Here is a 20,412-nt window from a genome sequence, read left to right on the forward strand (position 1 = left end):
CTGCAGAGAATTGAATGAATGGACTAGACTATAGAATCTAGGTTGTTCCTGTTGTGTCAGTTCTGTGTTCTCACACATGTTCATGTTTTACATGTGGGAGCCTGAACTGGCTGGTGTGATCTAGACAACCAGATGAGTTGTTTTCTGGTTCTCCCTCCAGTGGATGCTCTTAGCACCTTGTGCAGGGTTACTTTAAGCTTCCCTGAAAGGAGAGCTGTTAACAGCTGTGGCCAGTCCTGTTGGTAGTGTTGCTTGACCTCTGGGATAACAGATCAGGTTGCAGGCACTGTGGAAGTTCTGGGAGGTGGGGTAGTGGAACAGTGAAAGGCAAGTAGTCCAGTCATTACTTATTCAGTGTTTTGTTTCAACACAAAACACTTCCCTATGAATTATGGGGCACCTCCCTCCCATTCCCCCACTTCTGTGAAGAATGGGAAGTCCTTACTGCTATTAAAGGTAGGATCCTGGAAAAGTCAGACCAGGGTCTTGATAGCATAGCCTAATACAGAATGTGTGGAATCCAGGCGATGTGTGATGGGCTGGGGGAAGGGAGGCCTTACTTGTGAAGTCAGAGATCTCTATTTAAGTCTGTTAGTCTGAACTCTTATGACTTCTTACTTTCTTTTTTGCAGAAATGATACCAAAGAAGATGTGTTTGTTCATCAGGTAAGAGTGTGTATTTGTAGTTAAAGATAAGCATTGTCCTTGGCCTACAATAGGTTTCTAGTGTAACTTATAGAACAGTGGGGTCACTGGGGTCAACTTACCTTGGCTGCTGCTTAGAATATTTACTTCAAATATCTCAAGCTGGCGTGCGTATGTTTCAGGGAGGAATACAAGGGTATGTTTTCTTCCTCTAAGTCCTATTTGAGGGAGTAGATACTGCAAACCATCATGCTGTTTTGTGTCTGCCTTAATTTGAACATTGAAGCTCCACCCGCAACCAGAGATGACTCCTCTGTTTACCTGTCCTTCCCCCCTTTTTCTCTACTCTGTCATTTTCCTCCCATGTCTTGTTTCATTCCACCATCTTAATCTGTGGGTCTGTTCTGTCTGCCCTCCCTGGTATTGGAGAGAAAGTGATCTGGCCTGGCTTTTGACCAGGTTAGGTTGCCATCAGCTGTTGCTGCATGATGCAGCTGTTCTTGAGAAGAAGGGGTGGAAGGCTGTGTGCTGAGTGTGCCCAAGGAGGGAGAGGCTGCCAATCAGCCTGCCATTGGCTAACCTTCCATGAACTGTCAGTGGGCTGTTCTAAGTTTATATCATAAGTCTTGGGTCGCAGACAACTTGTGGGAAGGCAGAGGATGCTGCCTGTGTTCTGATGTTAACTGATTGGCTGGCTTAGATCTGCTTTTGCATCATATGAAGCTTTAGCAACAAATGAAATACTGCACTTGGAGCTCATCTCATATGAAAGATCTGCTGACCACGTGATTGTTAAAATCATGAGATTCCTTTGTAGCATAGTAGTGACAGTATCTCTATGAAGTATAGCTGGTGAACTTACCTTCAGAGTTGGTCACTGAGGGAAGAGGGTACGTGCATGTGTAGTTAAAATTGCTGCTGAATGCCAAGTTAGTCATGAAGCCACAAAGTAAACTAAACATCATAACTGTTCCTCTGAGTCAAGGGGTTTAGACTCGCTATCCCTAAAATGGATGAAACTGAGTAAGACTAGTGCCTGGAACAAGTGAAGGCGGTGTCAGTCCACGTTCTCAGTATGCATTCCTAGTTCAGCTAGTGGACTAGTTAGTGAGAGCTCTTGATGCATATATGAATTTCTTAAGAGGTCTTAATTCATGAACAAATCTAACAGTCACCCTCTAATGACTGTGTTCTGCGCACACTGATTCAGATGCGTGTTAGCAGCACAGTGGCAGTGTATCCAGGAAAAAGATACACAAGTTCTTGTAACAAAATCTGTTTTGCATGGGCAGCAGTGTAAAACTGCCTTGAAAACAAGGTGTCCCTGAGATCTGTGTGAAGATATCCAGCTGTCCTTCTGATGACAAAAATTACACGGAGCATCATTTTCCATGGGAACACTGCCTGTGAAGGCTTCAAAACAGTGAAGGCCAGTAGCAAGCTACTGTCTGTGCTGTTTTATCATCTGTGGAGATGATCATTTAACTGTTTGTAAACTGCTGGTGGAACTTTTATTTTTCCACCAGAGAAAATGAGATGCTCTAGACACAAACACTAAAGCAAAACAGGCTTGATGTTTTAGAAATACCATAGTATGCAAGCTCACATCGAATGTAACTTGTTTGTAGGCTCTGTGTGACAGAGTAGGTTCTCCCAGATGCAGTCTGCCTCAGCTGCAGTCAGATATTCTGAAGCTTCTCAGTTTTGAGTTGTTTTAATACACAGTGGCAGGAAGTGAGGGGGTAAAGGGGTGATCTGTCATCTTTCCCCTCCTGTAATGTGCTGAAAGGAGTTCCTTGTTCCTGGGGCCTTGTGGCCACTGCTCAGTGCTGAAGAGCCCTTCTTGGGCAGGGGGCCAGATCTGCTGGGCTGTGAGGAATGAGAATGAGTCCTCTGCAAACATCCTGCTGGGACCTACCCTGTCTTTGGTGGTTAGTGCCTGTGCAGCTCCTCCTCCACTTCCCCTGCACCCAGCTTGGGATGGGCTGGATTACACAGCTAATCCTTTAAGAATAAGGTTGACCTAGTTGAACAAAGACCACCCCCCTCCACTGCCCATGTGTACACACACACAGGAGGGAACAGCTTGGTCTCATGATCAGGATAGGGGGTTAATTCTCAGTGTATGGCTATTGGATGCTATCTATAAACTGAGCACAGATTAAAATGCTTTTCGCTTTAGGACATGCATGGCTTGCTTTGAATTAACCCTTTGTTTTGCAGAGGACCCAAACAGTAGTATGGTGAAGGGAGAGTCTTGCTTGGCTTTGTCCTGCTTGCATCTTTGTGCAGTTGGCTCACGTGGGGTGCTAGGTGGAGTGTGTTGGGGTGTCTTGCAGTTTAACCCTATTAAAAGTATGCATAGCCAGAGAAGTTAAACTTAATGAGAGAGCTGGAATCAAGAAGCAGCCAAGAGGAAGCTAGTGCAGTGGATGAGATGAATGGTTTTCTTTTTCTTGTCTGAACTGATCTGTATTCCTCTTACACTATAGTGCTTACAGTGCAGCCTAATATAGATGTATCAGTAACTGGTGTGGCAGATCATGGCTTTCATTATGACAGTGCTGGATGTAAAAATGATGTGATATCATGTGTGAAAAGAACTTTTCGAGACAGAGTACTGGACTGTCTGTCATAGCCTTCTGTTCATCAGTGTCCCTTTGGAAAAGATCTTAGTTTATTGTGCAGTGCTGTCTATGTTAATACAAAACATCTGTCCCTTGAATCAAAGGTCCCGAAGCCTGCAGGATGGTGATGAACAGCAGCAGGGAGAACAGTATTCTCTCCTCCCTGGGTATATGGAGTAAAAGTCTTTCCACCAAGGTTAAAGCTCAGGCCTCTAAGCATCTTATTTCTTCAGTGTTTACCTACTGCTGATGTAGCAGTAGTTAAGTCATACAGTTTCTGCTCTGAATTCTAGGATGTACTCAGAATTGTTCCTGGTTGCCTTCATAAAACAAGCTCAGTCTCCCAAGTAGTAGCTTCTGCCTTCTATTCAGTTGCAAATCTAAATTCTGGAGTCTCTATACTTAAGTCTGAAATAGCAGTTATGAAGTCCTGTTCAATTTATCTTGCATTACTTTTCTTGAAAGTTTGAGTAGCTTGATTTAAGTACACCCTTTGCTGAAAAGAGATCATGTAGTTCTCTTCTTCTCCCCCTTTTTAAGAAAGAGGACTTAAAAATACAACTTACTGACATGTCATGCAGAGCACAAGTCTGCTGAGGTCATGCCAATTATTTCAATACAAGTGGTAGTGAAATAATTAAACACTTAATCTACAGTAAGATAACAATTTTAGTATTAGTACTTTTCATTTATTGAAAAGCTAGCACTTCCAGATGGTATTAGTAATGGGCTGTTACTAATGGGTTAGCAGGAAAGCTAAGTTGTCTCTGCTGGAGAGTAGGAGTCTGTCTGCCTCTTGTGGTGTTTCCCAAAAGAATGTACTTGAGCAGTTCATTCTGTTCCTGTATCAGAAAAATTCTTGGATTGTTTTTTGCTTTGGTATCAATACTGTCTGTTGCTCTCACGTTCTTCAGGGACACTGCAGGGTACAGAGAATAACTGTCTAGGTGTGCAGCTGCAGTCTACAAGGACATGAGGCCTAAATTAAAGGAAGGGGGTGGATTTTCATCAACAAATAGAAGTATCTTTTCTAAACTGGTCAAGCTGAACTTTAAACTGACTAGAATTTTTCATTTGGTACTTCAGTAGCCTAAAACATTTCCCACTGTTGATAGAATGACTGTAGTTGCCATGCACTGACAGCAACTCGGCTGTTCTTCGTTTGGCCTGTTTTTCGTAAACCACAGATGACTTTTTCTGTTCTTGCCTTGTACTTAATTTCTGAAGTGGGATTTGTGTACTTCTAAGTATTAGATCTGTACCGACCTTGTTTATGCTAACAAGACACCTGTATCAGGAAACTTGAAGTATATTGGTCTTTAATTGAAGAGTACTTCAGTTAAAAAAAAATAAAATAAAATGCTGTCTTGATATATTGGCATCTTCAGTGTATGTGTTGTTTAGTGTTCTTTGGTCTCTTAAGTTTGTAGACCCTTACTTAATGAGCTGACAGTAGCCTTGCCTTGCTTTGCCTTGCTGAACGGGTTTTAGGAGTCCTGGAAGCATGCCTCTGACTGGAAAGCACCCTAGAATGATTTTCAGCCTATCAACAGTGGATGCCCAAGTGTTTCTATGAGTTTAAGGGTTGAGGGTAATACCAACTGGGTCTAAACAATGTTGTTAGTAACATTTAAGTGTTTGTCTGAAAGATGTCTGAGATAATCTGTTCTGGTACTGTTTCCCTGTGTTTGGTAGGGACTTGCTTAACCTTCTGGAGTCTCCCTTGCAGTGCTTAGGCAAAATGCTTATTTCTGTTATTTCAGAGTTAAAGTAATTATTTAATTTACCATGAATTGCCAAAATAACTTTTTGTTCATGTCAGCTCCTCCAAAATGTTCTTGATTTTTTTTTTTTAAGCTCTCTGTAGTGTTCAGTGTCCCCTAATGACTGCTGCAGTTGCATCTTGGTAGAGCATGCAGGAAATAGAAAATTCATGCAGAATGGTCCAGATGCACAGTAGGCTTGAGAGAAGGAATCTTGGGGCAACAGCTGTTTTGTAAGCTCATGAATATTGAAGGAGTAAATTCTGACTCAGTAAGGAGACCCTGTGAAAAGAGATCTGTGTGTTTTTTTTAATATTCTGGTATGGTGGCTGATCATCTGGTATGTGGATTTGAGACTGTAGCAGAAAGAATATTCTTTCCTCATCTACAAGGCTTTGAGGGTGTAAAGTGAACTAATGTATCTTTCTGTATCTTTATTTAAAGACTGCTATAAAGAAGAACAACCCACGGAAGTATCTGCGCAGTGTTGGTGATGGAGAGACTGTAGAATTTGATGTGGTCGAGGGAGAGAAGGTGAGATTACTGAGGCATAGAGGTGTAATCCAACGGAGTTCTCAGTATTCTTCTGAGAAGTAACACAAGTTTTGCTGTGTATCTAGTCTTTTTAATGAATTAATCCCTGGGGTGGGTGGCACTCACATTCTTACTCCATAACACCAGGGTTATGAGTAACAGGCCTGCTTTTGCACTACCTGTGAAGGAATGTGTATAGCTAGGAAATGATGTTATGCATACAAGCTTCATGTTTTATCTTCCTTCCACTTCTTGCTACACCTGGCTCTTTTCTTGCATACCCATGGCTTATGTTTTTTGTCTTCCAGGGTGCAGAGGCAGCTAATGTCACTGGGCCAGATGGAGTCCCTGTAGAAGGCAGCCGCTATGCTGCAGACAGACGCCGCTATCGACGTGGCTATTTTGGCAGACGCCGTGGACCACCTCGAAGTGTAAGTTTAATTTTTATACTTCATCAATGATGGTCACCCCACCTCTACAGTAATTCCAGTTTTCTCAAGAGAGGGAGCTACATGTTTGACTTAAGTTAATTAAGTTGTGAGTATTCTTTAGTAATAATCTGGCTGTTTCCAGCACATCTCTGATTTTGTCAGTGATAGCTCTATTACTAGGTGTCCTGTAGGCTCTTTCTTTTCATCCCATTCTAGAGCTGTCCTAAGTATCTTTTTGGGTGTTAGGGCATCTGCTTGTTGAGAAATAAGGCACCTAAGCAGTTAACCATGCCCTTTACATGAAGCAATAGGAAGTATTTATACTGGCTTAAGTGAGCAGTGTAACAATCACTTGTGAAGGTTGACTGGAGAAGCTTTTTTGTTTAAAAGCTCATTGTTTTGTTTTTTGCATGGCACAGTAGTAGTTTGACATAAGAGTGGCAACTAATTTGTAGCATCCCTTAATAGAACTGTCTGCAGCAGTACAGAATAAAAATGCATTTTCTTCAAACTGACTACCCAAACATGTTATGAACATGTAAGGGTTTGGAAAACTTTCCTACAGTACAAGATTTTGCGGAGGGAAGTCTAAATCAGTGGTGTATGGCTGTGGTTCTGGCAATTACTATTATGTTTTGTGCTTTTGCTGCATTGGTGCCTGGAACAATCCAATGACTTGAACATAGGGCAGGCCTGACAGCATCTTTTTTTTCCCCTAACAGTTTAGTCTGATCATCATTTACAGGAGTGTGTGGTGATCTAGTATGGAAGTCTTGCTTTACCCAGGCAACATATTTCTCTTCATCCTGTTCTGCGGAGTTGACAGTATGGAGGCATCCTTCCTCATAGCCTAGCTGTTGATGCTTGTCTATTGAAGTCTCTTTTAATGCTGTTAGATACCTCCAAAGTTTAAATATGTGAAAAGTATTCTTTCTGAATGAAGCCCTGGAGAGTGCTAGAAGTTGATGATGGTAACTGATACTTTATTACTGAGTGTCTTTGTAGTGATAGTTTGCAGCTTACACTTTCGTTCCATGCAGCAGAGAGCTAAGAGTTTTGTTGATGAGCTAACAAACTAGGAATGAGGCAACTAGCTATGTTCTAGTATCAATTCTGTTTCCTCTTGCTCTCCTGAAATTAAAATCTCATTCAACTGTCCAGTGAATGCTTTAGTTGATGGTATTTGTATTGCCTGGGACCTGCTTCTGATTTTTAAATGAGCAAACATCAGGGCTTTGACACCCCTCTGTACTGCTGAGAATGATTGTGAGGCTTGTCTCAGGCATGGGGAACATTCAGTGTCAAGGTTTTTGCTCTGAGCCATGTTCTCCTGGACATCTGATGGAAACTCATGCGGGTTAAATTCTGACTAGCATGTGACAGTATAACATGCTTAAATCCCAGTACTTGAAGGTATATGGAGTAAGAGGGGGAGCAAAATTGTGGTACCATGTTGTTGTCCTTACACTTGCTTATATCTAAATCCTCAGACTAGTACCCAAAACACAGCATACCTCAATGATTACGTGTCTGAGACTTTGAAATCTTGATCTTTATATGTAAAAATTAATTTTTACCAGAAGCATACTGGTCTTCAGCAATCCATGATTCTGGAAGAATCATGGTCTTCAAAATGTGCAAATGATCACTGCTCATGAAGCTTCTTTTGTCTTCCTCTTCAGTTTAAGATTCCTCTGAGTGTTCAGCCTGACCAACAATCTATTGAATGTTCCTTTAAATTTGGTGTCATCTGTGAGCTTGAGTTTATTCTGTTCTGCTGTCAAAGATGCTGGAGATCTTACAGTACCATCCCTTAATATGCCTGCCTTTTAACAGATAACCAAGTGAACTCCATGATTGCTGTAACTTTTCAGAGATGATAGTGGCTAGTTCCTTGAATGCTCTTAAATGCATGCTGTCTAATCACATAATGTGGGTGTGTATGATTTACTTGAGTGATACCTCACTCTCAGAGATTAGCTCAGTCAAGAGTTCTGAGAATGCAGTCTTTGGCTGCAGTTATGCCCGCTGAACTTTGTGCAAATTCCTTTGGGCCATTCTTGCATTCTCGGCTGGTGATGACTGACCAGTTCTTCTGGGCTTTCTTACCAACCTGTTGATTAGCTGCCTGAACAAATCAAAGCTCCACTCTAGTGAGATCTTTTTATGGACTGTGATGGACTCTCTGCAGGGACTGTCTCTGAATTGTCCTAGTGTAGGTCAGTGAAACCACTCTTAACTTACACAAATCTTGTCATGCCTTGTGCGCTTGCTTTTGATCAGTTGCTTGTAGACTGAATCATCTGAAGCAATTAATATTTATTTTTTGAAATTTCTCGCATCAATTAATGTACTCTTCATTTGGCAACTGCAGTTCTACTGTATTTCAAAAGAAGCTTCTCTTTAATGAGGCTTACCTTCTGTTCTGATTTGCAAAGGGGTAGAGAAGTTAGCAATGTCTGAGCTGTAGGGTACCATTCAGAGAGAATAAAGGTGGTGCCTCTCTATGTGAGTCCTATAAGATGGATGGGAATAACTCTACTTTTGAGATTGAAATTTAAGTTAATGATGCTATGCTCAGCCTTCTGTGTCTAAAGAACATTTCCTTGTTTATAGATGACTGTTGTTGCACACCTCAAGGAATAGACTTCACTGTATCTAGGCCTGTTGCTCTTCTTATGTACTGGGCTACAGAGGTGAAAGGTTCTGCCATAACTCAGCTGCCACATTGCTGATATTGTTACTAAAGGAGAAAAAAGGCGGGGGGGGGGGGGGGGTTGGAAATTACAATCCATAAGCTATAGTATTAATAATGTTCAGCTTTAACACGTTGAGGTGACTTCCAGTCTTCTAGAGCTTCTAATTGAAGTCACTTAACTCCAATCCAACCTTCTAGCCTGGTAAGACCTATTTCTCCTTGCTTAACTCTGTGGGCTTTGGTAAGTGCTAGATGCATCTTCTGTTATCTATGCTAGCTCACATGTCTGTACTATAGACATAACTGACTTGACCCATTTTTGAATATACTGCATGGATTTCTTCAAGAGCAGAGAGAACCTTCAGCAATCTGAGACTTTTAACTAGCTGTAATGGACCTTTATTTGAACTGCTTGGGGAGTTCTGTGGAAAACAGGAGTATGTTTTGTTTTTTTGTATCGGAATCTTCTTTAATTTTTCTCTGAAGATAAGAGGCTGCAGTCTTCCACAAACTGTGGTAGTGTAGACATGACATGGAGCTGTAATCAGAATATGACTACAGGCAATGGATCATGAAACAACCTTGAATTGATGATGTCCTCATTTAAGTACTGTGTGCGTTACTAACAAAACAAGTTATACACATGGATCAGGTAAAATTTCTTAGGAAATATTTTAAAGGCTGACACTGAGAGACTGGCACTGTTGAGGCTGACAAACTGATATTGAGAGAATGTGAAAAAATGAGTACTACTGCATGACAGAGAATGATCTGAAGAAATTTAAGAACTAGTGAATAAAATCGAAGACAGATGAAAAACTCCTTGCAGTTGTAGTTAATGCTTAAAGACATTCTGTTCAGGGGAGGGATTAAAACTTGGTGTCTTCATGGGATAGTACAACATACTTACCTATTTTGTTAGTCTTCAGAGAAAAATGAGAAGCTAACCATTTCTTTACATCCATCTTTTTAGGATGACCTGGTGTATTATTAAAAGGTAGTATGTAGAGTTGGAAGGTTTAGTGGAGAATGTTAAGTATCTTGTAGTACATCACGTATGTGCTGGGGGTTTGGTGCTTTTAATAGTACAAATGAAGTTTTTGCAGTAAATGAATAATTTATTGTCTGTATAATAAAACAATCTCAAAGTTTAGGTTCTTTTTTCTGGTTAAATTGTATTTAGTGACTTCTGACAGCATAGCAGCTTTATTCAGGAAGCATGCTTCACTTCAAACTAGCAGATCTGAGTAATTGTTAGCTATATGAATGTGCTAATTGAATTTTTTGTGATACTGTAGAGAATGCAGGAAGTGGCTGATATTTCTGGGCTAAGTAATTCATGTTTTCAACCCGCTACTTAAAACAAGCCCACATAAAATACTGACATATCAACATTCAGTTCAAGATGAACAGGGAAACAGTGTCTGCATTGTTTTTCAGTAAAAGCTTTATCAAGGTTTTTGTCACTAAACGAGCTAGAGACTGTTCTTCATCTGAGATTTCAATGCAGCATTCTGTGGGGAGGAATGTGTTTGGGCTGTGCCATTAAAGACATAGGAATTCAATACTATTTTTTTAAAGAACAGTGAATGTAATGCTAATTGTCCAGTGCTATGAGAGCGCTTTGGCGGATGAGAACATGACTTTGCAATCCTCCTTACTGTTGAGTTGGTTGGTGATTTGTTAACCTCTGGTACACTGTCCCTTAGACAAGACCTTCTAGCCCCTTGTGTTTTCATATGTCTGGCATTGCAGCATTAGAATTTCAATTGTTTGGTCAGAAACCCTGGAGAAGGAAAGCAGTGATTATGCTGAAACTTGCACAGGATCATAGTACAAGGGAGGTAGTAATACACTTGATTTTGCTTTTTTTTTTCCTGTCAAATATTGCTTTTTTTCTTTGGTCTCCCATGTCTGTGCTTTCCCAGAATGAATAGCTGCATCCTTCTATTATTGGCCCACTTCACTATGTGGGGCAGACATTGACCACTCATCACAGGTTTAACTGTCAAGTTACATAGAACAAAACATCTTAGTATGAACAGGACAGAGTGGTATTGCAAAGTGCATATAAATACTATAATGCTCAGAAATGTTGTTTTCAAATAATTCTTAATTGGGCTACGGAAGGCATCAGGAATAAATAGCATTTGTTACATGCTGAATCAGATGCAGGAAGCAGAATTCTCTTTCCAGATCTCTTGTTGAATCCTTTATTTTGGAGCAAAGAATAGTAAAACTAGAACTGTAAGTCATGGTGACCTCATATGCCAGTAGTGTCTTATCTTTTGGGGGAAAAAAAGAACACTAATACAATACGCTTTATCCATTTTCACCTAAAGGGAAAATCTCTCAAAGGCTGATGTTGAGTGGATATATGAGCGAGTATTTGACATAATGCAGTATTTTTCTGTCTTTGAACTTGGTGTGTGTTCTTTTTGGAAAGAGGATTTTGATTAACGAAGCCAGAATAGTCTCTAGCAGTGCTCAGCATGGTAACTTTCAGTTAGTCTTCCAAATTCAGAAGTGTCTAGGTCAATAGTTGCCTTTCTATAACATAGTTATCTTTTTGCAATTTGGTGTCATGACTTGAAACATACTTTTGTATGCATTGGAGAGATCTGTAAGGTTCTTTACCTTTCCCTTGGGACCGGGAGGGGGCACAAACAGGCAGCTTTGTCCCTCACTGTGAGGAACATGAGCAGCACAGCTAGCTAGCTCTTGTTCTATCCCTGATCTTTTCCTTGCCAAAATTAAAGCTTTATCTGTTATCTGCTGCCTTTTAGCTTGGTATGTTGGGGTATCTGTACAGACTTACTGTTGTCTGAGCTGATATTCATGTCATCGGGCTATATAGTCAATATACTGCCTCTGAAATAAGGTAACACTTCATCTGTGTCCCTGATCTTTATTTTGTCTTTTACTTTGGTTTTAGGGTGTTGAGGGAGAAATCAAGGATGGGGTTACAGAAGGAGGACAAATTCATCAGCAAGTCCAAAGGAATCCTACTTATCGTCCCCGTTATCGCAGGTTTGTGCTGTTTTCTTTGCTCATCATTGCAAATGAGTATAGTCTGTAAAAGCTTGAGGAGTATAAAGCTGAATTCCCAGACATTCAAGTACATGCAAGTGGTGGAGAGAAGTGTTTAAATTACCTGGAGGAAGGTGTAACTTCTAGGAGTAAGGAAATAGTTGTAGAAGTTGCTTGATCTAATTGTACGTTACTCAGATCCTACTTGACATGGGGCAGGTTGGTCCAGCGTCTGCAGGGCCAGGATGTGCTTTGAAAAGCTTCCTGTGGACTGTGGCCAATAGTCTAGCACTGTGTTGCAAACTAGTGGCTTGTTCCCAGGACCAAGATGGATCTATCACTCAAGCATAGGTCTAAGCACTGATGCTGCTTGTATGTAAAAAAGAGCCTGTTTTTCAGAAATAACATAAAGTCATGTTCTGTAGGACAGATCATCAGATACATGGCAGGATTTCAGTTACCTTGTAGTATGCTGTGCTTGGAAGTATTGCAATTGTGCGTGACCAAGGGCTATGAGGCTTGGGGAGGTGGGAGTTAGGGGAGGGGGAGGGAGGGAATATCTTAAAATCATAAAGTAGTTTGGGTTGGAAGGCACCTTTTAGAGGTCATCTAGTTCTAACAACCCTGACAGGAGCACTTCCTACTCAGTCAGGTTGCTCAAAGCCCCATCTGGGCATTTGTGAACGTTTTCAGGGATGGGGCTTCCACAACCTCTCTAGGCAACCTGTTCCAGTGCCTCACTGCCCACATAGTAAAAAATTTTACTTAAATCTACTCTTTGATTTAAAGCCATTATTCTGTCTTATCACTGCATGCCCTAGTAAAAAGTCTGTCTTCAGCTTTCCTGGAAGCTACCCTTTAGGTACTGGAAGTTTAGTATCAGGTCTCCCTGGAGTCTTCTCCAGGCTAGACAACCCCTACTCTCTCAGCTCCAGCCCTCTGATAACATTCATGGCCCACATCTGGACTTGCTCCAAAACATCCATGGTGTTATGCTCAGGTCCCAGGGAGCAGCACAATACTCTAGGTGGGGTCTGAGCAGAGCAGGGAAATCACCACCTGATGGCCATGCTTCTTTTGATTTAGCCCAGGATCCAGTTAGCTTTCTAAGCTGCAACTATACTGTCAGCTTATATTCATCTCTTCATCCACTAACACCACCAAGTCCTTGGTGGGTCTGCTGTCAGTCCACTTACTGTCTAGTTGGTATTCATGTTTGGGATTGCCCCAACCCATGTGCAAGACTTTGTACATGGCCTTGTTGAACTTCATGAGGTTCTCACCTCTCAAATCTGTTAGGGTTCCTCTGGAAGGCATTTCTTCCCTCCAGTGTCAGCTACACCACTTACCTTGGTGTCATCTGCGAACTTACTGAGGATGTACTCAATGCTTTGTCTGTGCCACTGACAAAGATAAATAGTGCCAGTCCCAGTATCAGTCACTGAGGAATGCCTCGTCACTGATCTCTACCTTGACATCAAGTTATTGACATCAAGTTACTGACTGCAACTGTTTGAGCAGCACCATGCAATTTCTTATCCACTGAGTGACTTTTTACATTGGTAGATAGTGATAGGACGAGGAGGAATGGTTTTAAACTAAAGGAGGGGAGACTTAGATAAGATGTCCAGGGGAGTCTTTCATAGAGAGGGTGGTGAGGTACTTGAACAAGCTGTTGAGAGAGGTTGTGGATGTTCCATCCCTGGAGGTATTCAAGGCCAGGTTGGTTGGAAACCCTGCTTATGGCAGAGGGATTGAAACTAGATGATCTTTGGCTTGGGTTGGAAGGGACTTCATTCTGTGAAATACAATGGAACTGTTTCTTAGTAACTTCATCTGCTAGAGTTTCCTTGGGACCCTTAGGTGCATCTTATCAGGTCTTGTGGGCTTGTGCAACTTCAGGTTCCTTAGGTGGTGTCTCAAACTTGATCTCCTCCTACAGTGGGTGGTTCTTAATTCTTCCAGTCCCTGTTTTCTGTGAGTTGGGCAGTATGGCTATAGCACTTTCCAATGAAGATTAAGGAGGAAAAAAAATTATGGAATACCTCAGCCTTCTCCATATTCTGGATAACAGGGTCTCCTATTTTCTTACAAAGAGGGACCACATTTTTCCTAGTTTCCTTCTATCACTGACATACTTAAAAGCCTTTCCCATTGCTCTTGATGTCCCTGATCAGATTCAGTTATTCTGGGGCTTTTGCTTTTCTAATCTGATTCCTGACTGTGCAGACGATGACTGTGTTCCTTCCAGGTTGGTTCCATCCTTGTTTCTGGTCTCCATATGCTTCCTTTTTGTGTTTGGGTTTGTCTCGGAGCTTCTCGTATTTTTGCCTGACTTCTTTTTAGTTGCCTAGCTCTTGAGCTTATAGGTGATTATTGAATATTAACTGACTTTTCTGGGCCTCTTTTCTTTCCAGGGCTCTATGCCCTAGTTCTCCACAAGGCAGGTTCCTGAGATCTGTTCTCCAGAATGGTAGTGAGTTTGCTGTGTGCCCTCCTTGTTGTCATAATCATCTCAAACTCTACCATTTTGTTGTCACTACAGTCAGTCATAGAATCATCAAGGTTGGAAAAGACTTCTCAGGATCATCCAGTCCAACTGTCCACCTATCACCAGTATTTCCTTGTCCCTCAGTACAACTTCTAGACATTTCTTGAACACCTCCAAGGATGGTGACTCCCACCTCTGGGCAGCCTGTCCCAGCACCTGACTACTTTCTTGAAGTATTTCCTTGCGTCCAACTTGAATCTTCCTCTGGCACAACTTGAGGCTGTTCCCTCTTGTCTTACTGCAGTGCTGTCCTTGAGCTTCGTGTTTCTCACCAGGCCTTCCTTGTTGGTGAGAACAGGATCCAGCGTAGCACCTGTCCTCCTTGGCTCCTCTGTATCTTTAAAGGAAGCTATGATCAGCGCATTTCTGAGCCTCCTGGATTATGCCTTGTGTTGTCTGTCCAACAGATATCAGGATAGTCAAAGTCCCCCACGAAGATCAGGGCTTGCTGAACATGAGGGTGCTCCTTTCTGTCTACAGAGGGCCTAATCTACTCAGTCTTCGTAGTTGGGTGCCTTTAGTAGTCCCACTGTAATGTGAGCTGTTGTTGTCCTCCCTTAAATCCTGATCCAGAAGCTCTTGGTCAGCTCCTTATCCATCCCCAGGTGTAGCTCTGTGTATTCCAGCTGGAGGTTGACTTGGAGGGAATGCTTCCTCCTTGTCTGCTGTTTGTTTTTCCTGAAGAGCCCATATCCTTCCATTTCAGGGCCATAATAATCTTATGTGCACAACTAACTCCTCTTGTTTATTCTCCATGCTTCATCTTTGTATAGAGACATTTAACTTGGGCCCTTAACAAACGGACTTACTGCCTGGTATGGCTGAAACTCACTTATGCTGCTCATCAAGTGTTCTCCCTTTGACCTGTGGTCCTGTTTTCTCCCAGGTTTTCAGAATCATGAATGGCATGAGAAGAATAGATGAAGTTTCATTATTTCATTTCTATTTTGTTCTGATGTAGGAACAGGCTATGAGGAGACATCAAATGAAGGAAGTCAGACGTGTTGGGGGGAAAAAAGTTATGCTTGAAGCATATAGTTAGAACTTTTTGCTGCAGGATGTTGGGGAGATGCAAGCTTGTGTGAGCTTGAGTGAGATGGGTCACATAGCCAGAAGAGAACACTTGTAATATTATTAAATATGCAAACTGTATCTAGCTCGGGAAATCTCCAGAGTGGAAAACAACTGGACATTAGGAGACTACCTAGGGGAAATAGGCTTCTTTATCCTTACGCTTCCCTAAGGATCCATGGAACTGGGTTAAAGGAGTCCTTGAACACCCAGCAGGACTTCTTAAGAAAAATTTAACTAAAAATTGTTTGGCTTTTACATGAACACAAATACTTTCCAATAGGATTAGCAGTGTAATTTGCTGAGTCACCTATGTTAGTCATCCCTTAAATTGGCTAGCATAGGATTTTTATTTTTTCTATCCTTAATTTCTATTATTAATTCTGACATGACCGCTCCAGTTTCAGCCCTCCATGCTGAGGGAGTGATCCCATGATTGAGTAATTCAATGTAGTTAAAAATATTAGTGTATGAAATACCTAGCCTCTATTACACATTTTTTTGGGTGTTGCCCACTTTTTTTTAACTTCCTGTAAGTAGTAAAGCTCATAAGTCACAAGAAATCAGATTGTTTCCTTTTGAAGGATGAGTGACAAATGTGATGCCTTATGGAGACTACTCTTAAGGAGCAGAATTGTATTAGTCTGCCATATAACACACCTTACTTGGTCCTCTTCACCTGGTCCTTTTTTTTTAAATATAGCTTATTGAGGTCAGGTTCCAGCTTTGAATTTGGATAGATGAATTATGAAATGGGTATAATTCTAGTTTTTTGTTGCATGTTTACTCAGGAACAAACAGGAAGAAGCAAGACAATAATGCAAAAGCACAAAGTAGCTGAACTTTCATAGGAATAACAAAGTGGTCCTTAATTGCATTGACAACACATTCCATGCAGAGTTAAACTTGTACATGCTGAGTCTACAACTGTAAGCCTTCCTTCTCCACTCTGAGGTTTTCTAGCACTTAACACAGTCATCCTCAACACAAACATCATCTGGGGCTGCAGGAATGTGGATGATACTGACGTTGTGTGTAGCAATCTGACATATATAAACTATTGCTGAAAGTCCTCATTAGTGTTGGTCTACCCTCCTGTAAGAGGTAGCTTGACATGCACATTCCAATGTGAGTGAGTTATGTTTCTGTTTAGGTTAACGGTGCATGCAAGTGCAAGCAATACCTAAATCTAGTGATACTAGTGCTTCTCTGTTAGTTTTTCTTTTTCTTGGGAAATCTGAATTGGCTTTTGAAACTGGGTAACTGTTGATTAATTATTCCACCTAATGGAACAAGGTAGTAGGCAGTGACTTCTAGCCATATTCTGACATTATGGCAAACAGCGTACGTTAATCAATGTTCCTGAAGTACCCAAAAAAGTATTGTATTTCCAATGTAAGTGACCTTCAGCTCTCCTTGAGGTGCATACTTTGTGGTCAGGAGAGGCAACATGGCATTGGTTACTTGTGAACCATTCCTGAATATTCCTTGTCAAGTGTAACAGGGATTCCCACGAACTGTGGCACGCACTTACAAGGCTGGGCTGGTGTGTAACTAGTGCAGGCCTAATTGGCAGGATTGGCTTAAATGGTCACTGGCTTGTTTTGTTTCCTTTTTTAATCCTCTTAGCCAACAGTTCAGATGGCTTACCTACCTTTTTATTGCAGAAAAGACAGCAGAATGTGCTGATGTAGTTCCAGCAGTGAGAGACACTCAGGCTGCATGTCTATCCCAATGAAATAGGACTTTCCCTTGAACTGGATGACAGTGGAACACCAAAGGAATTGTTTGCTTGCATTCTAAACTATAAAAGATGGTAGTTGGCTACGGAGGTTTTTGCTGGGCTGAAATTAAGGTAGTTTAACCATCTCAGGCTACTTTTGTACTTATATGTACTTCCGTGCCTCTTCAAGAGGGCCCCTGCGTCCACGCCCTGCCCCGGTCGCTGGAGAGGCTGAGAACAAAGAGAACCAGCATGAGGCCGGTGCTGTGAGTCAGCAGCCACTTCGCCGTGGGTATCGGCGCCCATACAACTACCGGCGTCGGCCTCGTCCACCCAATACACCAGCTCAGGATGGGAAAGAGGTAAGCATGCTCCTGGCCTTGTGGCAGAGGCTGTTTTGATGGGATGAGTGTTTAAGAGGTTTGGGCAGGGGGATTTGACAAGTATATTGTTAGTATGTTACAGGAAACTGATGGCAAGTTGATGATGAAGGTAGCTGGCTTAATTGCCTGTTTCTTATAAACTTGTTTGAGCAGCTTACCTGAAATGAAACCAGCAGTGGGATAGGAATTGCTTCTAGATAGTCTGACTCCAATTAAAAACTGTAATAAGGACTTCTGAAGTAGAAAAAAGCACTTTGTTTTCCAGCTCAAACTATTTTCCTGAAACTATCCATCTCCAGAACAGGAGATGGATTTGAAAGCTCTAGATCAATTTCTTGAACTGCATGAACTAGATTTTAGGTTAACTGTTAGTAATCAGACTTTACCCTACTGAGGAGAGAACTTCATTATTCTATCCTATCCACTCAAGGTGGTTTTCTCCATGTCAGAGCTTACTTTAAAAAAAAAAAAAAAAAGCTATTGGGCAGAGAAGTCTTTACCTATAACAAATTCTTTTGTCTTTGTGTCTCAGACAAAGGTGACCGAAACACCTGCTGAAAATCCTGCTCCAGTGACTGAGCAGAGTGGTGCTGAGTAATGTCAGGTTCTGCAGGCACCTTCTACTATCCCTCAGGTAAGGAGCATAGCTAATATCTTTTCTGAGTGAAATGGCATTTCTAGGACTCCTGGGATGTGGCCACATCCCTGTATTTTTGGGCTAGATACTTGTGGTAAACTCTGAGAACCTTTTGTAGGTGAGTCAAGGAACTTCTTTCTCTGCCTTTGTCTGTATTTGTCACAAGGTTTGCTTTATCTATGTAGGTAATACAACTCTTTGAAAGGGTAGAAACAGGACAAGGGGAAACAATATTAAGTTGAAGGAGGGAAGACTTAGGTTGGATATCAGGGGGAAGTTCTTTACCAAGATAGTGGTGAGGTGCTGGAACAGGCTGCCCAGAGAGCTTGTGGATGCTCCGTCCCTTGAGCTGCTAAAGGCCAGGTTGGATGGGGCCCTGGGCAGCCTGGTCTAGTATTTAGTGTGGGGGTTGGTGGCCCTGCTTGTGGTGGAGGGGGTTGGAGATTCATGATTCTTGAGGTCCCTTCCAACCCAGGCCATTCTGTGATTCTGGATATGTACATTTCATAACTAGCATCTGTTAGTGAGTTGGTGCTTTAGGAAGATGTGGTACTCAATTTATAGATAAGATATGCTGGTCATGCTTATCTTGTCATTAATAAGAATAGAATGTTCTGTGTGCTAGGAAAGCAAAACCTTAAGCTGCTTTTTTAATTTGGCTTTTTTTCAACAGGTGTCCTAAAATATAACTCAGAAATAACACCAAAGAAACATTCAAGCAATAAATAAGCAACAGTGATGAAAGCAAAGATTCAAAACATCAGAACTAAAAGCAGGAGGAATAAAATACCAGCAGCTGAGATCCAGGGAACGCCTGCAAGACAGATTCATAAAGAGTTGAGATTTGGAAAGAGCAACCTCCCCAGTTCCAAGAGCAACTGTGGGTTTTTTCTTGTTTAGAATTTCAATGTTTCACTAGTGTTGAATTTTTTCAGTTTTTCTTTTGGTATCAAACTGAAAAGGGGAAAATACCCAACGAAAGAACTGAAATAGAAATCAAATGCTTTTCTTTATTGGATGCTGGTGCTAGACCTCCCAGGTGTGTTGAGTATTTTTTTTTCTGTGCCAGTCCTGTTCACTTCAGGACATGGGGAGGAGAAACTTCAGCTTTCCTTGGTAAGACCTATTTGAAACTGTGCAGCATGGGTGACGTTCCTTGCAAATAAAAGTGATTTCAACTACCAAAACCAATCTATTGAAGTGTTTGTTTGTTTACCTTTAAAATCATTAATGGCTTTAATCTTGCTGCTTCAGTATTTACATGTAAAAATGAGCTGCATCTCTTAATACGCAGTGATGTCTTGTCTAAAACACTGCTGGATAATGCATGTGCAAGGACTTGACTAGGTTAGTTATGGCTACTGTAAAACAAAAACAGCTTCTGCAAAGGAATTAGACTACAGAGCTATAACCTACGCTACCCTCTATGCTTTTCTGACTTGAGGTTTTTTTTTACTATATTGCAGCAGTTTGTAATGTCTAGAGTGAATTAGTGGGATATTTTTCCCTTCTGATTTGCAAGGCTTTTGTTATCGAAGCAGTGGAATCCAAGCCTGTAGGTTCCTCTCTGCTCAGAAAGACTTAGACTGCTACCTTATTCTAGCAAATAAAGTGCCAAATAATGGCAGTACATTTCATTAGCCTCTTCAGTTTTCCTTACCTGAAAACAGTGAAATCTTTCCACCTGCACCATTTGGTGTTAATAACCAAAGAGTCATACTAGTGTGTATGGAGGCTTTTTTTGTGTGTGTTCCTCCTCAAACCTGGGCTGTTTTGCAAGTGTTATCACACTACTGCCAGCTGCTGAGTATGGGTGTGTTCCTTAAGCTATCTTGTTGCATGCTTCATTCTCTGGCCCAGTATTTCTCACGATCTTGTTTTACAGTTGATGTTATCCTGACCTTGAATAATATGTTTGTTTCCTCAAAGCACCTAATTCTGTTCCTAGCAGTACAATGCTTATCCAGCCTCCAGTGAATTTTGGTTCAGGTAAATCCCCTTTGGTATGAAGCAACACTATATACATTTAAGACTAAACAAATGTAGAGAGATTCCTGGCAGGTAATTTCTATCATTGTCTCCTCTAGTTTCCCTGTTCTGTTAATTAAAAATCATGTGAGATTCTCTGGGGTCTTACATTCCCATGTTGCTCCTCAGGAAAGGGGGAGTGGGGAAAGAAAGGGAGTCATGGGTACTGAATAATAAGGGCTAGAAGCAAATTCATTTGGAGCCTTGCTCCCATTCTCTTTGCCTGGTGTGAGGGAAGGATAAGGGAAGGCATGATGATGCATGAATTGCCCTGCCCCTAGCTTACAGCAC

General features: G+C 41.5%; 1 protein-coding gene across 1 annotated transcript in view; it reads left to right on the forward strand.

Annotated features, from left to right (window-relative positions):
* YBX3 (Y-box binding protein 3) overlaps window positions 1–19,280 on the forward strand; it is a 24,571-nt gene extending 5,291 nt beyond the window's left edge. Inside the window, exons 3-9 of the mRNA NM_205406.3 lie at window positions 633–666; window positions 5,480–5,569; window positions 5,878–6,000; window positions 11,634–11,728; window positions 17,264–17,435; window positions 17,989–18,090; window positions 18,767–19,280. Coding sequence (NP_990737.2) covers window positions 633–666; window positions 5,480–5,569; window positions 5,878–6,000; window positions 11,634–11,728; window positions 17,264–17,435; window positions 17,989–18,054 — 580 coding nt within the window. The 3' untranslated portion in view covers window positions 18,055–18,090; window positions 18,767–19,280. The remainder of the gene's footprint in view (window positions 1–632; window positions 667–5,479; window positions 5,570–5,877; window positions 6,001–11,633; window positions 11,729–17,263; window positions 17,436–17,988; window positions 18,091–18,766) is intronic.
* Window positions 19,281–20,412: the final 1,132 nt, after the last annotated feature.

Source organism: Gallus gallus, chromosome 1 (genome assembly GCF_016699485.2).
Source record: "Gallus gallus isolate bGalGal1 chromosome 1, bGalGal1.mat.broiler.GRCg7b, whole genome shotgun sequence".
Taxonomy (NCBI): Eukaryota; Metazoa; Chordata; class Aves; order Galliformes; family Phasianidae; genus Gallus; species Gallus gallus.